Genomic DNA, 18,982 nt, shown 5'->3' on the forward strand with positions numbered 1-18,982 from the left:
ATTCTGTTTAATTGACCTAACCCTCCTCTTTGTGGACCCCATATTACTGGGATAACTATGATCGTCACAGTACTACTACTAATGCAAGAAAACTTTGTAGCACTACTAGGACTAAAACCAACTTCACTCTCGCCATTTCTCTCAAAACTTTAATATAAAACGTCATTAGACGAAGAAAATGCTTTGGTGAAGCCGCTCTCTTTTATCACTCCCTCTCTCTCTCTAAACATCGTTTTCTCGCTCAGGATCCATTCTTATGATTTGAAGTTACCGTTGCTGGGAACTATATATATATATATTCGAAATTTCTTCCATACTGCTGAAGTAATCACAGTAGAAACGAAGAAGAAATGCAGTTTTGTGTTTTGATTCGATTATCCTCATCGGTGGTGACAGTATAATTATGATTGTGGCTCGCTAGCTAGTTTTGATTTGCAATATACTATTGACATTCAGCTATACACTACTTCTACTACAATCTTCATCGATCCAGCTGGACTACTATTTATCCAAAACCTAAAAAAGTAAGAATCAAACCCAAACTTTTATGTTCCAGGGATTACATTTATATTACTGTGTCGACTGTGATTTACGTTAATGATGTGTTTCTTGCATTGCTAAGATTGTAGCCGGAGTAGAAACTTAGATCGGAACGTTAAACATTTTTACGGAATTGCCACTGAGATATTTTTGAGTAAAACTAACCAAAAGAGGAAAGCATCTTACCTTCTCGATTCCCAATCTATTCCATTTCCAGTGACAGTAATCTTTTTTATGCATAAAATATGAAAAAAAATAAAAATGAAGTACTGTATGTATCTTGTACCTCCTGTACTGCCTTTTCACCTCTCTCTTCTATACCTAATATTCCGACATGCAATGCCTTACTTTCCCGGACATAAAATCATCTACAAAATTACTCTGGTTTCAAAAACATTTTGGATGCTTGAAATCAAAGCATAGGGTTCTGAATCTTCTGATGATCTTCACAATGTTTCATCAATTAGTTTCTGATATTAAATTACTGATAGATAGTGTGGGGGCAAGGGCCCACAATTCTTTTTCAGTTTTAGCGTGGGGCCATCTTCTTTCCCTTTCAGATTAATTGTGGGGCCAAAAAAAAAAGGTTTGAAACTATGTGTACTGCAGAAATTTGTTTCACCTGAAAGTGCTTCTTGATTAATTACAGTTTAGCAGTAGTAGTAGTGTTAATCAAGAAGTGTGTTTGAAATTGAATAGACAGTAGTATCACAGGAAAGGAAAAGATTGCTAGTTTCAAAAAAACGAGTTTTCTGATTCTGCAACAACTATTTTCATTGTTTTGCATGTCTGACTCGTGTCCTTTCTTGGTTCCTTGTTTTGAGCAAAAATACTAAAATAGTGTTCTTGGCAGATACTTCATACTTCTACTTTTGTTCTTTATAAATTAGGTCACAGTATTAATTAGTAGCTTAATGAAGACTCAAGGGAGTAATTAGAATTGAATCCTGATGAAAATCAGAGAATCTTGTTTCCTTCTTCTACCATTTCTTGTTCACTCCGGAAAAAAAAAAAATTTAAAAAAGAAGGAAATACGCTTTAATTTATACTCTGTATATAAGCCTGACACTCTCTTTTATTTCATTTTTGCAGACTCTGAATTCATAGAACTGTAGCAACTCTCTCTGATCGGTATTCACAAAACATAGGTCACAAACCTACTAGACAGTCTAGACCTATAGTGTCTTAAATCTTTAGTTATTACAACCATGGTTTCAGAATCAGATCAAAACCTAACTCATGGTGAAGTAGATTCAGCACCATCATCACAGCCAATGCAACAAGATGATCATAACAACAACAATGGTACATCATCAAAAACCCATCATCATAATCATACATTATCTTCGTTAGGAAGACAATCTTCAATATATTCATTAACCTTAGATGAGTTTCAACATACGCTATCAGAAAATGGCAAGAATTTTGGGTCAATGAATATGGATGAGTTCTTATCAAATATATGGACTGCTGAAGAGAATCAAGCTGTTCATTCAAATAGTGAAACATTACCAACAAATCAAAATGACCCCAAAACCTTAAAATCTCATCCAAGTTTACCTCGTCAAGGTTCCATCTCTCTTCCAGGTTCACTCTGTAGAAAAACTGTTGAAGAAGTTTGGGGTGAGATTCACAGAGAACAGCAGCAGCAACAGCAGCAACAACAACCTAATAATGTCGGGAATTCCGGGACTACCCATCGTCAACCTACATTTGGGGAAATGACTTTAGAAGATTTCTTAGTTAGAGCAGGGGTAGTTCGGGAAGCATGTGGTACTTCAGCTCAACATCAGTTACTACAGTCACAAACTCCACCACCCACAGCAGCACCTACACCGGGTGGACCACAGCAATATGGGGTTTACCCTGGAACTATCACTGCTGGTGTGGACCCAAATTTTGGAATGGGACCTGTAATGGGTCTTGGATTTCCAGATCCCCGAACTGTCGGAAATGGTGTTTCAGGCGGTATTCCAACAGCTTACCAAGGGTTTCCACATCCCGTAGGTGGTGTTGGAGAAACTTCGAATTATGGTGGTGGTGGGAAGAGAAATGGTGGTTTTCAATCAAGTGGTGTGTGTTTTAGTGGAAGGGTAGGGAATGGTGGTGCTGGAGGTGGTTATGCTGCAGCAGCACAGACGCTGGCCATGGGGTCACCTGTAAGTCCAGTGTCCTCTGATGGCATGTGTGGGAATCAAATGGAAAACACTAATCAGTATGGATTGGATCAAATGGGAGGCATGAGAGGAAGGAAGAGGATTATAGACGGCCCAGTTGAGAAAGTTGTGGAGAGAAGACAAAGAAGAATGATCAAAAACAGAGAATCTGCAGCAAGGTCTAGAGCTAGAAAACAGGTACATATTTGGTTTATTTTTTTGATATTCATTCAACTATGAACAAAAAATGCCATAAAAGTTTTGAATTGCATGTGTGGGTCCATTGATTGTTGTTAAGGTTTCAAAATTGAAAAAAAGGAGGACTGAATGGTCTATCTGACTCTGTGTGGAAACAGTACATAGAGTGATATGCTTACCTGGATGAGTCTGAGACAGCGAACAATCTCGGGCCACCTTCTTTTTGTTGTCTCAGACTCACAACCATGGCCAGGTACTAGTGCTGTCACTCATCTGACATCCATATGAATTAGTGCAAGGAAATCCAATAAGGTGTTAAGGTCGTCAGTTGGTTAGATATTTGTCCAGGAGAATAGTACTAATGCATGTCCGGTTCTCTCCCAAAAGATGTCCTTGCTGCCTTAGGTGTCGACTGAGTGACTTGTTAATGAGTTGGATATTACTCAAATGGCACGTATCATTCAAACTGAAAAAGTATATATGGATGTGAATCAAAACAGATAGAGTGAATGTATCTAGTTAGGGACAAGAATAAAAAATCCACCTACAACACGTATCAATCCAATTTATAGACGAAATTGGAAAGGCATTAATTGATGAAAAAATTAATTAAGACGAGTGTATCCAGATAAGGCATGATGAAACATTGTGGTGTCCCTTTTTGTGTTTTGGGCATAATCTTACTCTTACTTAAGAGAATTTATGCTCCCTCTTCAGTCTCTCTATTTGTCCTAAGGAGATTAGAAACCTACCTTTCCATTACAAGTTTTTGCTCGAGAGTGACTTAGAAGGTTAGAAAGGTGTAGAGAGAATGGATCAAAGCAAAAGGATAGATGTATCAGATTATATGCAAAGACGGGTATCTTTTATATCTTTCTCTTTCTTTTATTTTTACATGCTAAATTGTTTTCAAGTCGTATTTCCTTTTAATGCACGTGCTTGCTTAGGTGATTGAAGAGTTGCGTGTTAGTTTTTTCAATGTTTTCAAATATCCTTTTATCTGCTCATATGGTATATGGGTAACAAGTTCTGTGTAGGGATTTCTCTTTTTGAAACATTGGTAGTATAGAACTGAATGGATGTGTATGTGATATTACTAGGTAGGAATCTCTGATGACTCTGATGGATTTGCATATTGTTAGGTAGGAATCTCTGATGTCTATGTGATATTACTAAGTAGCAATCTCTGATGACTGGCATAGCTGTTGTTTACAAACACCCAACAAAAACAAAAAAAACTAATAAAGGCTGAAGGCATTGGGTTGATCTGGTTCAAATTTATGTACTATGTGGAATGATTGCATTCTGCTTGTACTAAATAGATATTCGGCAAGAAAAAAGTTCCATTGCCAGGATAGAATACAACTAGGTCTAGGGCCCATGACATTGGTTAAAGCTTCTGATAGAGATTTATGTGCTACTACTGAATTTAGCTTGTATTGTAGTTCTTCAGAGAAGGCAAAAAAACAATAAAAGTTCCATTGCCGGGATTTGAACCCGGGTCGCCTGGGTGAAAGCCAGGTATCCTAACCGGGCTGGACTACAATGGATTTGCATATTGTTCACTTGTTCTAATTTCTTAATCCAGAGTTCAACAACAAAGATACATCTGTTATAAATGAGTGAATAAGCCAAGTGTACTTATTATTATCTATGCAGGCGTATACGGTGGAGCTAGAAGCAGAACTGAATCAACTGAAGGAAGAGAATGCGCGTCTTAAGCAGTCTCTGGTGAGCGCTGTACGTAAAGTCGTTATGTTTTATGACTGCTTTCTTGGTATTTTATTTACCACTGTTGTACTGATTTTGAGACGTTGATATAAAACAGGCGGAGGTGGAAAAGAAGAGACGACTGCAGGTACTTATTACTATATTTCTCTGAACGTTCGCTTCTACTGATTTCCTGTAGGTTATTATATAACGCTTCAGTTAGCAACTAAGGTGGCATTCTTTATGTTTGACGGGAGACCTAGAATGCAAATTTACAGTTTGAGTAGCACTATTGTCAAGTGTCAGTTGTATGCAGCACTAATCCCGTAGCAAAAGATACAGTGGCAACAAAAGCTGTACTGAGCAAACGAACTGTTTTTTCCTGGTGATTTAGTGTTTTTGTCCAGGATCCATTACTAATTTTGCATCACTATAACCAACGAAGGTTCGTAGTAAATAATATGATTCTTTGTGTACGTGCAGCTGCAAGAACTGATGAAAGAGAACCCCCCTACTAAGGCACAAAAGACCACCGAAAGGCTGAGGTTATTGAGGAGAACGAACAGCTCTTGAAGCGGAAGAGTAAGTCACTTGGGAACAAGAACCTGCATCGAGTCTGACGTGAAATAAGATGAGTTTGCTGATTATTCTCAACATTCAATTGATTTCTAGGAGATTCTCATTTTATTACATCCCCTAATATCAAAATGAGAGAAAAAAAAAAGAAAGTTCTCAGGTAACTGTTTCCTTGGACGGATAGGCAAAGTGGATTCCTTTGTTTATGTTTCTTCATTTATACATATAGAAATAGATGTTAATGAGGGTTTTAATCTTATATTTAAGCAATAATGTTGTGTGATTGTAACCTGCTGGTTCTGGCTCTAGCTTTGTAATTAAGTTTATTTATTTACTATGCTTTGTCTGATCTGGTCCAGTGGACGTTTTTTTTGGGTCATACATTCCAATAGTAAACGGTTTCAGATAGGGATGTTAAATGATTTGGAGTTCTAATATGAATAGCCGTGTTAGGCTTGTATAAGATTTCAATGATGTACTATTTGTTTATGAGGTGAGTTTCATGTTTAACCATTTAGGGAGGTGACAACTACCCAATGGTGGAGGACTGGTGGTACTGTATCTTTCTCATGAAGAGATGGAGTATGTGTTGACTTTTTCTCTGACGGTTGGTACGCATGGTCTGAACTCCTGGATACCCCTGTGTTGTCGACCTCCATTTTCATTTCTTTGTTCCCGGTGGCAATTTTAAAGATATTAGAGTTTTGCTTTCTAATGGAAAGATTTCAGATAGGAGTGTGAGTGCAAGTTGCTCCAGGGAGTAGTCAGTGTGGGGTTGGGCAGTAGATTTACTCTATTTTATAATTCCAAAAGCTAGGAGAAAAAAAAAAAAGTTGGAATCCTAACTTGTTTTCCTAACGAGAAACAATTACAAGTGTGTTAAAAGAATCAACAGAGTGCTAGTAGTGGGAGTAGGTGGAGCTAATCCTCTGCATTTCCTTGTGTCCAAAGCAATGGATAATGCCATCATGCTATGATACCCAATAATCATATTCAACAACCACCGAATCGGGTAAGCTATCACTTTCTTATCATCTAGAGTTGAAAGGAGTTTCTTGTGATTTAAGATGCAATAAAAGTCTACATATACATAGCAAAGACTAGAGAAGTGAAGGCAACAGTTTTCTCATTTGTATTCCTCTTGAGTATACGCTCAACCTTAGCATCCGACCCAGATCCTGCTCAAGACTTTTGCATTCCGGAAACAAAACCGATAAGGTCATCCCATCTCACAAATTTCTCATGCAAGAATTCATCAGAAGCAACAGTCAACGATTTCATATTTTCAGATGTAAAGCATGCTGGTAACTTCTCTGCAACAGGAATTTCAGCAACACCGGTGAACCCGACAAATTTTCCGGGACTAAACACGCTGGGAATGTCATTTGTTCGAGCAGACCTTGATGTGGGAGGTATTAACGCTCCACATTTCCACCCGCGAGCAACTGAGGTTGCACTAGTTTTAGAAGGAACTATTTATTCGGGATTTGTAGACACTTCAAACCGGATTTTTGCAAAAGTGATCAACAAAGGAGAAGTTATGGTCTTTCCTAAAGGCCTAGTTCACTTCCAAATGAATGTCGGGGATTCACCTGCAACGATATTTGGGAGTTTTAATAGTCAAAATCCAGGACTAATGAGAATTTCCACTGCTATATTTGGATCTGGGATTAATGAAGAACTCTTGGAGAAGTCTTTTGGATTGACTGTTAGAGAGATTGAAAGTTTAAGGAGAAGGTTCATGCCAAAACCATAGTTTGAGTTTTCACTACTCAAGCAACTATTTTGCGTCTTTTAAAAACTCACTAGCAAATGCCAACCGGAAATGCTCATTGTCCTACCAGCTCAAGGGTAGGGGAGGAGGAGCGTATCCGGAGTTTTCTTCTTCCGGCTAAGAGTTCACATTCTGCAGCACTAGCACTATACCAACAGATGTAGAATACGAAGTTGTCAATTTTTTTTCCTGTTCTAGTTCATCCTAATTTTTTCAGCGAGTTTGTTATCCATATTAGCCGTGTTGATTATGTGAAAGTTTATTTGGGAACGTAGACTGTGCCACTTAATGGAAAGATTAGCCAGTGCTTGGTAACTAGCTGTGACTCAAGACCCAATGTGAAAGAGAACATGTTAAAAGTTACACATGAAATCATTTTTCCCACTGCTTGAAAGAGTGAAGAAATTATGACAGTGATAATAAAACTTAAACGGCACTCAAGAGAAACACGTATCTAGTAGTTTTTCTTTCTTTTCTATTGTTCTTATCAGACTTTTAAAGTATCGCATTCAACATTTCATTCCAAGCATCAGGAACACCGGGAAGGCACCAGTGACTGCAATCTGAATAGTAGTAACTTATGGGTTGTTTTATCCTCTTATTACGTCGATGATGCTCTACCTCGCGCGCATAAATTGAAGGATGACCGTCTAGCCGGAGAGCTGACATTCTTGTTATATCTTGCAAGTAAACTGGAAAATTCATCTTCTTCAGTATTTTTTTCAGAACTAGAAGTTGCTCAGGTATTTGAGGAGATTGTTGATGATTAAAGAACTTGAGAGGTTCTCTTTGGTTGTTGCATTTCCAGCCAAATTCTCTGTAGATATTAAAAAACTATGCATTAGCTCATGCACTGATACAAAAAAAAAAAACAGTATCTATACAGCTAGTGAATTGATAGTGTTAGTCACCTGTTATGTCGAGGCGAGATACTTCGAAAAATGATACGCGTTTCCCGTGGATTGAGATTTAAATCGACCCATTTTGCCCATGTAGTAAGCCCTATTTCATAAGCAACCATTGGATTTAAGTTTGTCATTATGCTCCTTCCTTCCATGTAAAATTCCCACCTGTAGTAAAGCACACCATAATGGGTTTGTACAAGCTAGTAGTATTGAATTAAGAAGACGAACTGATACTTACGAACTCCATCTGCCGAGGTGCATCCACCAGTGAGCTGAATCGAATACTAAAACATCGATGCCTCTCCAGTATTTCGCATTTTCTTCAATGGAATCCAAATGTAGAATTCTTTCTTTGTTTCCTCCTTCTTTCAGTGCCACTAGGAATGGAGCCCAACAGAACTCAATTGTTGTGTCGAAATCCTAACACCACATCTATTTCTGTTAAGTACTTTAATTGAAATCTTCTATCTAATTCATTAACTCATTAAAAACATGTTAATCACCTTTGCATGGAATGCCATGGTTGGACCGTCATACGTGACGGTCTTTCTATCCTGCGGAATCACTGCTTGGATCAAACATACTAAAGATTCCCACTGGTTCCTTGTGATAGAATCCCCGACCAGCATTATCCTTTTCCTTCTCATTCTCCCAAGAAAATCAAGTGCATGAAACCTATAGTGGTTTCAACAAAAACACCATTAAATTATAAGCACATTTAAGTTTGACATTACATGTACATAAAATTTTACCTTGGAATTGAACAGCCAAATGGTTTCCACCTCCATTTCTCGTAATCAAAATCGGGTCGTCCATTCGGTTGACAACTAAATGCTGTACTTATATAGGGACATGTACCCGAATCATAGAGAGGGTAGGATCGATCGTAAACCCATTCTCCAGATGATAAATCGCAGCTCCTGTTTCGTGAAAATCCTCTAGTTTGAACAATATTGATATCACCCTCAAGCTTTTCCTCCTCTATCCATTGTTGGTCATCACTATATGTAGCTTGTGGACAAGAAATGGTTACTAGGGAGATTAAAGTAATGAAGAAGAGGAAGCAGTAGTAAGAGTGGAGTAGTTTAAATTCAGCCATGGAACCCAGATTGAGTAAATGAAGGTAATAAGAAAGTCTGTTGGTAGTTGATGAAGTTAGAAATAGCAGTAATAACACTGGTCTAGATTGGAAATGTGTTTCAATTTCGGCACAAGTCACGGTTGATAAATTTGGGCTTTTACTTTTCTTTTGATATGATTATGTCCAGTAAATCACGATCATTTCTCTCTTTACTAATCAGTTAAGTAACTTTAGTTAGCGAGAACGAGAAAGTATGAGATTCTTCAACGAGGTTGAATTTTTCTTGGTTTTCTATGTAAGAGAAAACTTTTTCACAAGCGGGTAACTGGGCTTTAGAAAGAAAATATATTGTTCCTCTGGACCCGAGGCGAGATCAAATTCCAGTTGAGAAATTGAGAAATTTCCTGTTTGGTCCAAAGATCCGACCCGAGAGTAGTGTCCAGTCCAGCGGGATAGAACAATTATTCGCTAGTCCAAAAAGATTTAAAATCCTAGAAAATTACTAGCCTACCCTCAACATTCATGCGTGGGTTAAAACTGTCTCCTCCCACTTCTTCTTCTTCTGCCTTGATGAATCCCGCTACCAACTCCTTCATCAACTCCTCATAATTCAGAAGCTCTTTGTTTTCCTTTATTTATTGGAATTTAATTTCTGATAATTTTTAAGTTTGACACTCTGTATCCGCTGTCGAGAATTTGCAAAGACGCCTGTCAGATCTTCTTCTTTCTTCTCCTCATTCAAAACCCAAACTAAATAATCTGAACAATTTCCCTTTTCTTTCAACTTCTTTCTTTCATCAGTTCCTGACCTAATCAATTACATAAATCATCAGTTCCTGACCTAATCAATTACATAATCATCAGTTCCTAACCTAATTTTTATTCATTCAATTAAAGAGAAAAAATGGTTAGAACTATCAAGCGGACAATTACAGAAGAAATTGTAGAAGAAACCCAGGTAAAAAGAAGAAGAAAAAATGTTGATGATTCACCAACACAATCCTCCCCTGCGGCTAAATCTCCGAAAACAAGGAGTATGAGTAAAGTTGGTACTCCGTCACGAACAAATGTTCCTCAGGTAGAAGGTAAGCAAAAATCAGAAGAAAGTAAAGCCTAATTTTGTACTTCATATTGACATGCAATACTTAGAAACCTGTTGTTGAATTTCATATTGACATGCAATACATATCAATATTTAATGCTAATGAAAAACTGTAGATATGTAGTAATGTTCAACTAATATACTACATATGCTCAATAGAATCACTACATCTCTGTATGTAGTGTTTGTTTTACATGTTTTCAATGGAATCACTAAATATTTGTATGTAGTGTCTGGTATACATGTTTTCATATGTTGTATATGTAACTTGAGACAACATATTGACATGCAATGTGTGATTCATATGTTTTTTGTTCAATAGAAACACAACATCTCTGTGAGTCATATGTTTTACATGTTTTTCATCTGTTGTGTATGTAATTTGACACAACATATTGACATGCAGTGTGTGATTCATATGTTTTATATCTGTACTACATATCAATATGTTGTCTTCAATTTGTAGTTATTGATATGTAATGATAGCATCTCAAATTGATATGTGTGCTACATATTATTATCTGCCTGTAATATGTAATGTGTACAAAACTTTTGGTTTACAAAAACAGCAAAAACCAAAGGAAAGAAAGCAGCTGCTGCTCCTGAAGCAAAAAGCAAAAGAAAAACAGCAGCGGCAACTACTAAAGCAAAAGGAAAAACAGCGACAACGGCTGCTACTCCTTCACCAACAGCAAAGGGGGACAAAGCACTTGTCCTGAGAACTGCTACTCCTTCTCCAAAAGGAAAGGGAAAAGAAAAAAGGGGGAAGCAAAAGCGCTCCCGAAAGAAGGTTTGTAATATTAAAACTGAAGATAATTCTTAATAACATATGTTTATGAGTATGTAATGATGCATTGTTGTGCTTGTTTTTGGTATTAAGTGTTTTCTGAAGACTTGGTAGATATTACAACTACATATTGATGATGTAACTACATATTTGATATACCACATTGATATGTACTGTATTAGTTTTTGGTTCTTGTTATTGTGTAGGTGCTAATAAGCGTAAGAAAGGAGCTGGAAAACCACGAAGTTTATACCGTGGCGGTTTCAGGGGCTTGTGGGGGCTTGCGAAGACTATTAGGACCACTAAGAAGGCTATTGCGAAGTCCACTGAAAACCTTGAGTTGAGTGAGTTGCAGCTGAAGATGATTTCTGAAGCATCATTCGGTAACCTGTTCCTAATGTTCTGGTACACAAGATTTGAGTTGGAACATTGGTTGAAGATTGAAGATGCAATGACGAAAATGTTACGCTGTTACGTTAGGGGTCAAGATCCAAACAATCTTAGATTTGTCTTTAAAAGGCATGGCCAACCGAATGAGCTAGTATCCACACCAGAAGAAATGACACTTATTTATGGGATGCCGAGAATTCCAAATAGGGAATATCTTGATTATAGGCTTACACAAGTAAATAAAAAAAGTGGATGGCGTGAAACAGAATTTTTCAAAAGGACTTTTCCTACTGATATGAAAGCTGGTGATAAAGTGACTAGGCCAATGATTGTGAAGGCAATCTTGAATATCCTTAAACGAACACTAATTAATCTGAAAAAGAAGAAGTCTGATGAAGAGTCTCTGCAAAGCGTGGGTGATCAATCAAATGAAGATTCTGAAGCTAAGAATATTTCATGGCCTGACCTCATCCATTCTCATTTAGAGAAAGAGCTGAATGAAAACGTGGAATCCGTAGAACGCACAAATGGTTGTGCTATTTATTTGTTGGTAAGAATCTATTTATTTGTTTATTCTACTTCAAAATGTTTTTGTTTTATGTGTTTTCTACATTTTGATAGTATATCTAATACTGCATATCAATATTTTGCAGCCATGGTTTGCGGAGCATACCCATTTGGTGGCGCCCGAGGATATAGTGACAGAACCTGCAGGAATGTATGTGCCAAGAGTGTCTAGGTGGAATCATACAAAGATATATGCTGAGTTCCTAAAGGATATTGATCTTTCTGAGTATCAGGTAAACTTGTCTTACATATTTTGTCATAATAAAAATATATATTGATAAGTACACGTAGTTCGACATATTGATATGTAATAATTAGCATATCAATATATAGTAGTTATTAGCATATCAATGCTGCTTAGGTATAGTGTAGAAACTTCAATTTCATGAATCATGATCAATTAGGGCTTCTACTTTCTTCTCACAAACCCTAGTTCCTTTTCTTCTCTTCTCCATATGTGTTTCCTCATACGACTGATCTTAATCTAGCCATCCAGGTAATCTTCTAAATACAAACAATTAAATTTGCTCTGTTTTGATCATATTATCTGTTTTCATTTTACATTTACTATTCATCTTCATCATACTACAAAGAAATGGCTCCTAGAAAAAAGAAAACCAAAACTACATCAAGTTCGCTCTACCTAAATCATGCTTATAAGAAAACCCATGATTTTTTTTACTCACATAAGAATGTAATCTCTGAGAGATACATAGATTATTAGTTATTAGCATACCAATTTGTGGTGATACATATTGATATGTAGTTATTAGCATATCAATATGTAGTTCTCCCTGTGTATCTAATAGAGAAAGAACTACGACATTTTTTTTTGGTAATATCTAATATGTAGTTGCTTCTTTACATTTATTTGATTTGTACCAGTTCCATGTTGATTTCAAAGATGAGATAACACACGAAGAAAGACAAATCCTTAATCGTATTTCAAGAAGGATTCAACAGGAAGCAAATGATGATGCTTTTTGTTTAGATGAGAATTCCGAATCGGAAGAAGAGAAAGAAGAAGAGGAAGAAGAGAAGGAAGAAGAGAAAGAAGAAGAGGACTCAGTATTGGGGGGAGAAGATTGGAAGATTAAATACGATGATTTGAGGAATACAATATCTTCCAAATGGAGTGAATTCAACACAATGCAGCAAGAGGGCGAACCGGTTGACGCTTCAAAGCTTGAGTTCATGTTGCATGATATTTACCGGAAAGCTTTCCCTTTGCAGAGAGAAGCCAGCCAGGAAGATTATGTTAGCTTGGGATGTACACCTACTCCAAGAAACCCCAATGAAGAGTTGAATGTGGACCAAATAGTTGAGAACGAAATGCAAGGTTCTCCGGAAGATCAAACAGATGCTAATGTCAACATTCCTGAAGTTGGTTTGTCAACACCGAAAGATCAAACTCATGTTAATGCCACCTCTGAGGTTGAATTGTCAACAACTTCAGTATTGAAGTTCCATGATGTTGAAGTTCCGCGTTCTGAGGTTAAAAATTGGGCTAAATCTAATTTGGAGGAAAAAGTCAAAGAGATACAAGAGAAAAAGGGAAAAGAAAACACACAGGTAAGTAGCATATTAATATCTATCTGTGACATATCAATATGTAGTGGTATCTACCATTACATATTGATATGTAACAGTACATTCTTGTATACCACTATCTATCTGTTACATATCAATATCTATCTGTTACTTATCAATATGTAGTGGTATCTACCATTACATATTGATATGTAACAGTACATTCTTGTAGTGGAACATATTTATATGTAACAGTACATTCTTGTGGTGGTATACATAGCAAAAACTCAATCTAAGTAGGTTTTTGTTGACAGTTTCAATTGATTTTTGCAGGTTGATCAACTTGAAGTTAGCCAGGAAGCAGCAAAGGAGTTGCTTACAACTATGCTAGAAACGAAGTCTTCAATTGTAGTTAATTCGCAGAAATTTCCAGAGTATAACGCCGGATTGGCGGCGGAAGAGTTTCATTTGCTGGATGTACCTTTGTTTACTATGATGTCAAGTTTGGAACACATTGAAAAGCTGTCTATGCCAGACTTTATAGAAATGGCAAACTCTGGCATTGGTGTTTATGTCGAAGAGTTTGCAGACCTCCTTCCAGATAACAACGAAGGTCTTTTTGGTATTAACTTACGAGAACAATTTGATAATCTGTTTGGAAGAGATTTGCGGCCTTTACAAATTTCACAAGAAACAACTGAGCAACAAGAACCCATTGAACCGAAAGATGCAGGTGAAGTTACAGGTAAGCAACAAGAATACATACCTACAACCAGTTCAAAAAGTCATTTGGAGGTTGCATCACAAGATCCTTTGGATGTTTCATCACAAGATGTTCTGGATGTTTCATCACAAGATGTTCTGGATGTCCCCTCGCAAGATGTTTTGGAGGTTCCATCACAGGTGAATGATATGTACTAAAAATCTCATTTTGTGTAGTTAATATTACACTACAAATCACTACATACTGATATGTATATCAGTATGGTAGCACTAGAAATCACTATACCATACAATCATATACCACTACATGCTTTCAAAAATGATTAGGTGATGTAACTATGTTTTATGCAATATAGATATTTACATATTTTTTTATGTTGATTAAAAATGCAGGAACAGTTTAGCACAAGAAGCCAGAAACAAAAAATGGTAAAAGTGAACAAAAAGCGTGCTACAAAGCCCGAAAAGCAGCAGGTAACAACACCCACCAGACCTGTTACTCGTTCCCATCCTGCAAAGAAGGTAGATGATATATATGAGAGTGGAAGTAAGTTCTCACCATCATATAAAGGACCGAAAGCTGCAGCTGCAGAAGCACTACCACTAAACAAAAAGAGAAAGCTTAAATTGCGCAAGTATTTCCGGAAACTGACTAAATCACCATTCTATAATGACATGAACGATGAACAAAAGAGTACTCTTTCCACATACATCAATAATGCAAAAAATCTTAGGTGAGTTCTCAATTGACACTTTTATTATATGATGTACTATTAGTTTGTGTATGTACTTTTGATATACATACATATTTGTATAAAAAATACTGAGAAAGACATATCAGTATGTACTGTTACACAAAGAATACTAACCTTTACGTCGTTTATTTTCTAGCTCAATTGCTTGGAGAGTGGGAGAAGGTGGTCTTTGTGTAAGTGGAACTACAGTTGATGACTTGGTGCAGAACGATTTATTAGAACAAGATCTTCTCAACTACGCACAATACAAGCTTAACACCAAATTTCAGAATGAGCAACCGATGCACGAAGTATACAGGAAATACTTGCCTGTGTTGCATCTGGATCCATCCGCTTGGGTAAGTTGTTATCTTACACTGCATATTTACTACACACATATTCAAAAATTAAAAAAGTATGTAGGGGTAGGTATACTACATATCAATATTGCATAAAACAAAATTAGATATAAACTATTTCAAGTACATCCATGTTTTCAGTACAATGTCGAGTTCCCGGATAACCTCAAAGGAGCAGCACATGATTCTGTTTACAAACCAATATTGGCGATGGATGAAAGTATCAAGAAGATTCTTGTACCAATGTGCCACCACAATCTTCATTGGACGCTACTTGAGTATGACTGCGAAAAAATGGTGTTCAACCACTACAATTCTTCTAAGGCTGAATGGGGAGGTATTTGTTATCCACACGCCTGCAAAATGGCAGATTACATGTACGTACCTATCAACGTGTACTTGATGGAGAAGGACAAAGTAACAATGAAGAATGTAATAGTGAATGAATGTGAAGCACCTCAACAAGGGGGATCGCCAGACTGTCTACTGTTTGTGATGCATTTTATGAAGATGATGTCAAAAAGAAAATATGTGGGAGTGCCTTTGGGAGATGATGAAGAAGTGCAAGCGAAGATTCGTAACAAAAGGGTCCCGTTAGCATGCAAATTGCTGAAAGCATCTCCACCGGAAATCAGTTGGCAGATGACATAAAAATAGTCTTACTTGCTAAAAGTAATCTGACAGTACATATCACTATTTAACTATTTTCTTTTCTTTTTATTCTTGGTTTCATTTCATTTCATGAGTTCAAGAATGTTCAAAAACATATATCTAATATGTAGTGATTTTTAATTTGAATTTGGGTTTAACTTTAATGTAGTGATATTTCAATTGTGTTACTTAAACATGATTTTGTGTTGTTGATACGAGGGGGCGCTGCCCCCTCGACCCCCGTGAAGATGGTGAATCAGCTGGAAAACCAAAAGATGTTCTAAATAATCTTAGTGGAAGATGGTTAAACCACAAACCAGTACATATTTAATTGTTTTCTTGTTACAAACATCTAGTATGGTTACACTACAACCACTACATATCAGTATGTAGTGGTAGATACTAACACTACAATACTGACATGTAATTTCAGTATGTAAATACTTCACTACTGCTGATAGATAATGACATTTTGATAGACTTAAAAACATATTTCATTATTCGAAAATAACTACAATAACTACATTTTGATAGACTTATAATGTTTCAAAAACCAAAAGATGTTCTAAGAAACAACAAAAACAGTATTTTCAGTACACTTGTAATGTATGTACTGTAAATGAAATACTTATTAACCAAATTCAGTTGGTACTGACAAAATCAAAAAGAAAAACGGTAGAATAGAACAAGGGCTAGAGGAAAGAATTGTGGAAAAGGAATCTGGCAACATCATCGATATAACATTCTGCTGCACGTTCAAGCCTGTGATAAAAGAAAAAGAGAAATCAGAACACTACTTGCTTAAAAGTACATTGTATTGTATCAAACTTACTTAATTAAGACATTAATATGTATCTGACTGAAATACATACCTGACACAAAATCATTCTTCAGAAAGTTCATACTGTCGGATAAGATTGCATGTTGCCTTGTTGTGATGAGTCTTCAAATTACAGTTTGAACACTTGACAGATTTTCTACTAGTCTCAAATGCAGACTTAAAACGTTTCCCCTTTTTCCTGCCTGGTGGAGACCTAATTACTTCTGCTGGGAGAACGATATCATCTACGTGATACTCATCGGGCCTGTGAGAAAAAAACAGTATCATATAAATGGAATGAACCACAACTACATATGAATATGTACACGGTATATTGTTCCTGAAAAACAAATATAAAAAAATGTAGTGGTATCTAACATTACATATCAGTATGTAACATCCATATGTAAGTAGGTTTATGTTGACAGTTTCCTCCAGATCTAGTAATAGCTGACAAAATGTACTGATTAAAGACACATACCTGTCGTGGTTAGGAACGGGTCTAATAGCTATTGAATATAGCTTACGAAAAGTGGTAACTTTGAAATAATCTTCAACGTAATAAAGAATCCTTCCTCCAGATCTAGTAATAGCTGCAGTAGCGTGCGAGCATGGAAAACCATAAACGCGCCATCGTTGGCAAGTACAAGTTTTTCTCTCTAGATCTACCATATGAGATCTGCACAGTACATATTCATGTGTTATTTTTCAGTACACCTAATATACACAGTACATATTTATATGTTCTCACAGAAACATGGTACTTAAAAAAAAGAAAGAGAAAGTAAATAACATTCAGATGATAGAGATTAGGGGTAAACGCTAACCTTGGAGAATGCACTTCATAACGATTAGCATCTGACTGGCTAACTTTCCAGGGACGGCCAATTTGGATGTGTAGTTCAAGCAAGGCTTGATACGTAGGGGTTAGCAGTTCTGGGTCCATCAAGAGACTCTCTTCACGACGTTCTGACATCATTTCCATCATACGTATCCTACACGACAAGGGGATAGCAAAGTCTGTTATACTAAAAATATACGTAGATTAACAGAACATATATGCTAATACTGTTACAAAAAGAAAACTAATATAAGCTTGTACTGTGACTAAGGAAACTGATACAAACCTGATCGAGTCAACGAACGCACACGCAGGTAATTTCTTCTCTTTGTTAATCCAGCTATTGAACGATTCAGCAACGCTAGATGAAGTGTAACCATAACTACAACCCTTGAAGAAAGCATTGGACCACTTTTCTTTTGGAATGTTGCGGCAGTAGTCAGCAACCCAAGGCCTTCCCAAATTAACCATTTCTTGAAGACCTTCCTCGTATGTTGCAGGAGAAAGAGCATATGTCGCCTTTCGGAAAGCATCAGTCACTTCCTTATACTTTTCGTCAGACTTTGCGATAGGTAAGTTTTTGTCCAAATGGAAGTAACAATATCTTTGATGAGAATCAGGGAACTCTTTGGGAATATATTTAACCAACCCTTCACCTCGGTCAGTCATAAAAGTGATTGGGCGATCATCATTCAAAGCCTCCTTCAGTTTCTTGAAAAACCATTCCCAGATATTGTCTTCACCAGGTACTAAAGCAAACGCAAGCGGATAAAATCCTGCAAAAAGGAATTACTAGTTATGTTAAGCAACTAATATTGACACTACATATTGACATGCAGTTGGTTTACCTCTTTGTTGATATGTGAAAACCTGACACTACATAATAACATGTTAAGCAACTGATTGACACTACATTTTCACATGCAGTATGGTTTATCTCATACTCAGTAAGGTCAATATGTAGTATGTAGTATGGTCAATACTCATTGTCAGATAGTGAAGTAAGATCAATATGAGTGATCTAACTACCAGACACTACATATCAAAAAAAAAAAGAACCAGTTACCTTGATTACCATTAAGACATGTTGCTGCCAAGACCTCCTTTAAAAGTTCCAGTGAGAAATGTACAGTCACAGAAAATCATGGGACGACATAGTTTATATCCCTCTATACAAGCTCCAAAGCAAACAAAAAGTCTATTGAATCTTTTTGTAGCATCATTGAAATCGAAATCAATAAATGACCCAGGGTTTGTTTCCCTAACAGCATTCACCCACCAAGCAAGATCAGTGTACGACTTAACAATTACCAAAAATCTGTTTATGCGACAACTCAATTGCATGATATGCGTGGTGATACTGGATTTCAATGCCACCACTAACTTTAAGATAATCTATGATCTCTGCTGGTGTTATGCGAGGGTTGTGCCTGACCATCTCATGAATTAGACTGTTCATGAGTTTTTTTGTAACTCTTGGATTCTTCAACATATAACCACCGCCACAGGTGTGCCTTCCCACATATTCCTTTATCTTA

General features: G+C 36.7%; 3 protein-coding genes and 1 non-coding gene across 5 annotated transcripts; 2 read left to right on the forward strand and 2 right to left on the reverse strand.

Moving 5' to 3' along the window:
• The first annotated feature begins 226 nt into the window (after positions 1–226).
• Positions 227–5,585, forward strand: LOC113310275 (ABSCISIC ACID-INSENSITIVE 5-like protein 1). 2 transcript variants are annotated; one of them, XM_026558889.1, is made up of 5 exons: positions 227–524; positions 1,633–2,894; positions 4,554–4,634; positions 4,723–4,752; positions 5,088–5,585. In XM_026558889.1, the coding sequence occupies exons 2-5, from the start codon at positions 1,749–1,751 to the stop codon at positions 5,175–5,177; spliced, it is 1,347 nt and encodes a 448-aa protein (XP_026414674.1). In that variant the 5' UTR covers positions 227–524; positions 1,633–1,748; the 3' UTR covers positions 5,178–5,585. The 2 variants fall into 2 exon arrangements, with proteins under 2 accessions (XP_026414674.1, XP_026414675.1); XM_026558890.1 differs by having other exon boundaries at positions 4,554–4,625.
• TRNAE-UUC lies at positions 4,371–4,444 on the reverse strand. Its single transcript has one exon. It is a non-coding gene; the product is annotated as a tRNA-Glu (tRNA).
• Positions 5,586–5,716: 131 nt separating the features above from the next.
• Positions 5,717–7,269, forward strand: LOC113312644 (germin-like protein subfamily 3 member 2). The gene is made up of 2 exons (XM_026561381.1): positions 5,717–5,738; positions 6,248–7,269. The coding sequence occupies exons 1-2, from the start codon at positions 5,717–5,719 to the stop codon at positions 6,934–6,936; spliced, it is 711 nt and encodes a 236-aa protein (XP_026417166.1). The 3' UTR covers positions 6,937–7,269.
• Positions 7,270–7,307: 38 nt separating this feature from the next.
• Positions 7,308–9,057, reverse strand: LOC113310276 (protein trichome birefringence-like 36). Its single transcript, XM_026558891.1, has 5 exons — positions 8,612–9,057; positions 8,363–8,534; positions 8,098–8,279; positions 7,866–8,024; positions 7,308–7,771 (listed from the first exon to the last, which is right to left on the reverse strand). The coding sequence occupies exons 1-5, from the start codon at positions 8,956–8,958 to the stop codon at positions 7,450–7,452; spliced, it is 1,182 nt and encodes a 393-aa protein (XP_026414676.1). The 5' UTR covers positions 8,959–9,057; the 3' UTR covers positions 7,308–7,449.
• Positions 9,058–18,982: the final 9,925 nt, after the last annotated feature.

This window comes from Papaver somniferum, chromosome 9, assembly GCF_003573695.1.
Source record: "Papaver somniferum cultivar HN1 chromosome 9, ASM357369v1, whole genome shotgun sequence".
Classification (NCBI taxonomy): Eukaryota; Viridiplantae; Streptophyta; class Magnoliopsida; order Ranunculales; family Papaveraceae; genus Papaver; species Papaver somniferum.